This window comes from Tachysurus vachellii, chromosome 7 (assembly GCF_030014155.1).
Source record: "Tachysurus vachellii isolate PV-2020 chromosome 7, HZAU_Pvac_v1, whole genome shotgun sequence".
Lineage (NCBI taxonomy): Eukaryota > Metazoa > Chordata > Actinopteri > Siluriformes > Bagridae > Tachysurus > Tachysurus vachellii.
In genome coordinates this window covers 10,840,521-10,847,287 of record NC_083466.1, presented here as the reverse complement: position 1 = coordinate 10,847,287, position 6,767 = coordinate 10,840,521, and the positions used below count along the sequence as shown (strand labels likewise).

At 36.8% G+C, this 6,767-nt stretch overlaps 1 protein-coding gene across 8 annotated transcripts in view; it reads left to right on the top strand.

Moving 5' to 3' along the window:
- Positions 1-2,626: 2,626 nt before the first annotated feature.
- Positions 2,627-6,767, top strand: part of camk2d1 (calcium/calmodulin-dependent protein kinase (CaM kinase) II delta 1) — a 67,254-nt gene continuing 63,113 nt past the window's right edge. For 5 of the 8 annotated variants that reach the window (XM_060874237.1, XM_060874236.1, XM_060874233.1 and 2 more), the window contains exons 1-2: positions 2,628-2,947; positions 6,246-6,340. In XM_060874237.1, coding sequence (XP_060730220.1) covers positions 2,886-2,947; positions 6,246-6,340 — 157 coding nt within the window. In that variant the 5' untranslated portion in view covers positions 2,628-2,885. Of the gene's footprint in view, positions 2,948-6,245; positions 6,341-6,767 lie in introns of all 8 variants that reach the window. The other 3 variants (XM_060874240.1, XM_060874239.1, XM_060874235.1) reach the window with 2 other exon arrangements.

The following is a 6,767-nucleotide window of genomic DNA, read 5'->3' as shown; positions in this document are numbered from 1 at the left end:
ACCTGATTACTGGGTGTAAAAATAAGTTACAACTATAAAACTATTTTAAAACTGTTAATTAGTGCAACTATTTTAGTAGTTTGTAAACTCCTATGTAGTGGGGATATATAAAATAGGATTTGATAAAGTTAAAGTTAAATTGGCTCAACTGGATGCTGATCTGTGTATATTGATAAATAGATGTGTCCAGTCATCAAGTTCATGTTGCTACTAAGCATGAGTAAGTGTACTGTACTGTGCAAATATCGGCCTACCCTTTTTTTTGTCACATAGAAATTCTGGAATTATTGCTAAATATACGATGGCAAGCAGTAATGGTGGGAAAAGGTGGCTTGATTTATACACAGGGGCATTGTCATGCTGGAACAGGTCCGGACCTCCTAGGAAAATCTCAATACTATAGCACACAACACCTTACTTCCAACACATTAGGGCCATTATAGTGTTTTTGTTGAATTTTGTTGTGTACCTAAGACAAAAAAGAAATAACAGTAGTTTGTGGACTGGGGCTTTTGCCCATATGCCATCGTATAAAAAAAGGTTGAACAGTTTCTTTTCTTGTCCACTAGATGGAGTATATAAGCTTTGAGCTGAGAGTACTGCATTGTGCAACACATTCTGAACAGATCCTGGGAACAATCGGCGTAAGTCAGGAATACGTCCTGGATTGGACTTCATCACAGTACATACACACATTCATTTTAGCCAGTCCATCTTCTGGCAGGTTTTTGTGAGGAACACGAGAACCTGGAGGAAGCACATCGAAACATGCGTAGAACATACACAGAAACTCCATAGACAGTAGCCTGAGCCCAGGATCGAACACAGTCTGGAATGCTAGTCTCTGTTCCAATTTATTATAACATAAATTCTAAATTTTAAGCACCACTAGATTAATTCTTCTATGTTGGGCTAGTAGGGGTCACCTCTGACCTTGTTCTCATTCCTAATCCCTTTTCCATCCTCATCACTTCTAAAGAGAACCTCAACATCCTCATCTCTGCTACAGGCTCTAACCCAGGACCACTGGATTTATTACATAACCTATAATTAATTTATAAATAAGAACAAGGATCTGTAACCCCCCAGAGGACCCCCCACCCCCGCAGCCCCACCCCAGCGGACACCAAACACACACACAAAAAATAATAATAAAAACACAACAATGTAGGTGTTGTGTTTGGTAAGGATCACTGACCACAATTTAACCAAATACTAAGTATTTGTTCAATTTCCTTTTATTAACTTTGCATTAATCTGTGCTGGATTAGCTTGTTTGCTGGTATGTTAAAGAGCACGCTTTTTGATGCACCTAAATTATTTACTGCATTGTTGTCATATTGCTTCCTCATGTACCACCTTGGTAAGTCCATACACAGTTCATAAGTTTAAAGACCACACTAACAACAGAACAGATTTAATGAACTTTACTGAAGTATTAATAATAATTATTTTCACTTATGGATTTAGTACACTGGTCAGTTCCAGTCTACTTGGGTGCAATTTGGAGAATATGTTCACAGCTTCATCCAGGTTGACTGCCATGCCATAGTGTGTATGGATGAGGGCCATGTCCAGCTACACACGTCCAGCTACAATAATGTATCATATTAATTTGAAACAGCAACCCAGAATATTTGTCACAAGCATTGATTAAAACAATGATGATAATAATCACATGAAAAAAACAACTTAAATTCTGGACCTTTGGCAGTGAGGGGGGGTTTGTGTGTGTGTGTGTGTGTGTGTGTGTGTGTGTGTGTGTGTGTGTGTGAGAGAGAGAGAGAGAGAGAGAGAGAGAGAGAGATTATGACTGGTGTTGTTTATTCTAAGTGTTTGTTGCCTTTTTGGACTACTTTATCTTTTTTAACGTTGCTCCCATTAAAAACAGTTCGGCTCAAGCCCAGACATTTTTAGGGTCATGACTGAGGACAATGTCCCATCCAGAGACAAGCTGTTTCGTGTTGAGGTTTTGTTCAAACCGACCATCGAAAATACCCTCTCTAATGAATATGTTTTTTTTTTTTTCATTGGTTGTTGCGTTAAATCTTGCCCATATACAATAGTGCTATTTTCTGATCGGCTATTGTGTAGCCTCTTTTTTTTGATTGGCTGATGTGTCAGGGTCGGCTAAGAGCTTCAGGTGAGACGCGCTTGATTCCTGCCCGGTTCCATAGAGACAGCGATGCGGACAGATACGTTTTGGGCGCTGCGGCATATTAAATATGATAAATAATACGTTTTTCTGCGTGAGAAATACGATGTGTGGAGGGAGAGCGTGACAAAAGACCGAAATGAGTGACTGTCACTCTCAAAGCGTGACACTTGAGAGCCCTGATTTAGAGTGACAAAGTGACAAAGCCTTTCTGGTGCTTCAGCGTCAAAGCGACTGAACCAAAACCGTTCATTTTAAATTGTCATTTTTTAAATTATAAACCTGGCGACTTTCGGCTATGACCATTAATGACTAGATGTGTGTCCAGAGGTGAGACAAGACTGGAGAAAAGTTCAACTTTACGCAAATATGGCTGAAATATAGAGGTACTTCCCGCGTTTGCCGCGAGGGGGAAGTGTTGTATAAGCGGATATTAAGGCTCTCTATACCTAAGCAGGAAGAGGCGAAAGCGGATCATTTTACGTCCGAGCAGCCGCAGGAGCAGAGGTACGGTGTCGACGCTCCCAACTTCACTTAAGAGCGAATCACCTGCAGAACAGAAGCCAGAACACTCCTGCAGGCGCAGAAAGCTGACCTGAAGCTCACACACTGGACCTTTTCCTTCTCTTCATCATTTAGGCGTTTACTTTCATTTTGTGAAGCTCAGCTTGAGGAAGCGAGACAGAAGACTTGATTGCTGCTCAGATTTGTCCTGGACGTCTCGCTCAGCATGGCTGCGACCACCTGTACCAGGTTCACCGACGAATATCAGCTCTATGAAGAATTGGGCAAGTAAGTTAAAGAGCGCACTTTAAACGACATGGAAAAAAAAAACCATCTGGATTTGAGGTTAATTGCTCAGGATGCTGATTTATTATTTTTGATCTATTTGTAATGCTTTACGTAGTTTACTTTCTACTTGCATTTTTGTCCTATAAACTCATGCAAAAAATAAAAAACTAAATAAAAAATATTCACCATTTTATTCTGTCATTTTGCAAGAAACATATTTTTATATGAACTCCGAAGCTGCGCTGTCTTAGTGTTTATTGGATTATTGCCTGAAGCACTAAACACCCCATTGCTTAATAAAACATCAAACCGAGGACTTCTCCACACGTAGGTTACAGTGTTTAGGATCCGTCGCCCAATCAGAGTCATACAATCTCTGCTGTGCTGCATTCTGATTGGCCAGCACTGAATGAAATTGTAGGATTGTTATTAATGTATACTGTAGCCTACATGAGAAGAGCTATGTGATGATGATATATATGTGTAAACTATTTATATAAATGTGTATTGGGGTTTTTGGGGCAAAAAAAAAAAAAAAAAAATTCAGTAGTCAGAAGTACTTTTACATGACAGTTCAGCTCTCATTTTATTCTACACCAGACCGGACGGCTTACGTTAGAGAAGCATACACACACTTTTTGTAGAACTTTAAAATAATTCAAATAAAAATGCATTGTTGGTCAGGCAGCACATTGGCACCTCAAGGGGTTCACATGGGGTTTTCTGGTTTCAACTGACGTTGCAAAAACAAGAGAGTAGGTCAATTGGCAACCCTAAATTCCTGATTGAGTGAGTGAATGAATTTTTGAATTTGTGTGAGTGACATGTGTCTGTGTGCGTGCACTGTAATGTCCCATTAAGGGTATATTCCAGGCCTCATGCACAGTATTCCTGGGATAGACTCTGGACACACTATGACCTTGACATAAAATGCTCACTTAAAAACACAAGAGTAATCTTAGATAAATCACTGATCTGAACCTTTCTGATTTTTAATACAATTCCCTTATGCGTGTCTGATGAGTACTGGCTGATGCCTGATATTTGTCTAATACTGACATCCTTACAGTAAGGTGACTCTCAGTGGGTTTATGGTGATATGCTTTATGTCCGCTTTGATTGGATGACAGGGTCTCTTGCCTGTATTTGTCTCAGTACTGTTACTCATTATGGGCCTGGTGTATTGCTATTTCTTTAGAAAATAGATCTAACTATATGCTTAGGTAATCTTAAACATTAATGGATTCACCATGTGCAGAAAAACAAACAAAAGTGAAAACAGACTGGGGGGGGATACTAGAGGGTGAGGGATCGGGTTTGGCTTCCAGTGGGGTCAGGGGTTAAAATAAGACCGTATAGAGATGTAGAGAGAGACCGAAGTCCAATTTGCATTACAAGAATACATTAACTGAACTCTTCAGTTCAAAATGACACTTAAATGATCCACGAGGGAAACTGTAGTGTCTGTGTAGCAGTGCAGCACTTCTATATTAGAAGTGTTTCATGCAGATCTTTACAAAAGTATCAACCATTATAGTTATTAAATGCCCTTTAAAATCCTTGAATGTCTTTTGATTCTTACTAATGGCTTCAGTTTGTGCATTAAAGTGTATTATGCTTATATCTATCATTAAATTCTATCTATCTTTGCATTAGACATAAAATTGCTTTTTATTGCAAGTGTCTGCTTTCCATTATGAGACGGAGTAACTGACCTCTTCGGCTACACTATTATAAGCCTATTTATCTATGCATTAAGCCCTTGATGTGGAGTTACCCTAATGCTAACCTTTTGGGACATTAAAGAAAAGTTGCATGTGATGCCGGCGAGGGTTTACAAAGGCAGATTTGGTGAAAGATCTGGTCCAGAAGAAGAGAAGATTCAGATAGTCAGAATATTTGTCTTTAAGAACCTTCATTCTAAACATAGACTTGTTTTCTGAGACTAAATTGTTTAGTAATGTTGATTCTCCATTAAAAATGCTTCAGAACAAATACTCAGTTATGAATATTCGGTCTATTCTATAACTATGATTGTACACCGTGTGTAAAGGAATAATGCTGGAGCCAGTTTTACTTCACCGGAAACCTTCACCGTAAATACTTTTTTAACTTCTTGTTAGTTTTTTAATGTCATTAAAATTTAATTTAATGTCATTTAATTTATATAATAAAAATGGGGGGGGGTTCCTTTTATGACATATAATTACATTTAATTATATCTAATGCCATGCGCTTCCTCAGACATGCATTTGCTCCAAACTGATTGATAGCTTTTCACATTAGATAACTGAAACATTTCCAGTGCCAGTGTTAATAATATGGGTGCTTTTCGAATTCCAGACCACAGCCGAATCCTTGAATCTGATTGGTCAAAAGCTGTTAAGTTGTCTGTAACAGCAGGACTCTGAAAATAGTGCCAGATAATAGGCAAATCCCAGATTTATAATAATGTACTCCTTTTAATCTGAACAGTGCCATAATGTCTGTTTATTCATATATTATAATTATATTATATTATATTATATTATATTATATTATATTATATTATATTATATTATATTATATTATATTATATTATATTATATTATATTATATTATATTATAATTATATTATATTATATTATTAGATCTGCTAACTTTTATACATATGGTGCAGGAGTACCATAGTTTAACTTTGGAGCTCCCCCAAACGAAATTTGTAAAAAGTAAACGAAAAACGAAATAAAATCCATCAGTTTATGGTCCTAACTGTAGTCAAATTCAACATATTTACAATATTTGTATCATTAATTTTCGTTTTTGGAAGGGGTCCACAGTTTGTAAACAGATAAAAAGTACGTCACATATATGCTAATAAAAAAAGAAATTTTAATCATTGGAAAATTGGCAAATATAATACTGTGTGATATGGTGTTACTGCAAGATAATCAGCTTTGTGAAAGCTAATGTTATCTATACTTTGGTCAGGCTGTATTAAATCCTACCAAGGATTATTTTCCTATAAAGGTATATCTGTTTGTTTAATTTCTGACTTAAATCATAGTCTATCTGAATTCTCAATCCTGATTGGCTGGAAGGTGTGTGTACAAACCGGTGACTGCATATATCGTTCCATTCAGTTTAATCACAATTCTAAAGTAATGTGTTGCTTGGAAACAGTTACAGTGACAGAGACAGCTTTTGTAAAAGAAAAAAGAAATGTGCATGAATGAATATTGGTCTTTTTTATTGCTTGGTCATGAGTATGAGTATCAATGGTCTTTAAAACACTTGTCTCCTTTCTTATGCTTTACAGAGGAGCTTTTTCTGTGGTGAGACGATGTATGAAAATCTCCAGTGGACAGGAGTACGCTGCTAAAATTATCAACACCAAGAAGCTGTCTGCCAGGGGTGAGCTCTGAAATCTGATTGTTTAAAGCTTTCATTGTTTGGAGCAATTGCGAGTGTTGTGATGAAGCAAAGGTTTAGCCTTTAAGTGGTACGGGATCATCATAAATATGACTTTCCTAAGTCAATCCTAAGAAGTTGCATGAGTGACCAAAGTCATTATTACAACTGGGAAACTGGCAGAGGAGATTACGTTTTCTCAATTTCTTTTTTTTTTTTAAATGCAGCTAATTGTTAGCATTTATTTTTTAAATAGTCATGTATGTTAATCAACAATCATTCTGTGTATGTTGTAGAGCATTAAAGTAGCTATATATTTAGCTAATATTAATAATATAGCTAATATTTGCCCAGAATTCAGTTCATATAAAGGTAGTGGTTTAAAACAATGTCAAAATGAAAAGTAAAAGAAATATGGATGAATAAAAAT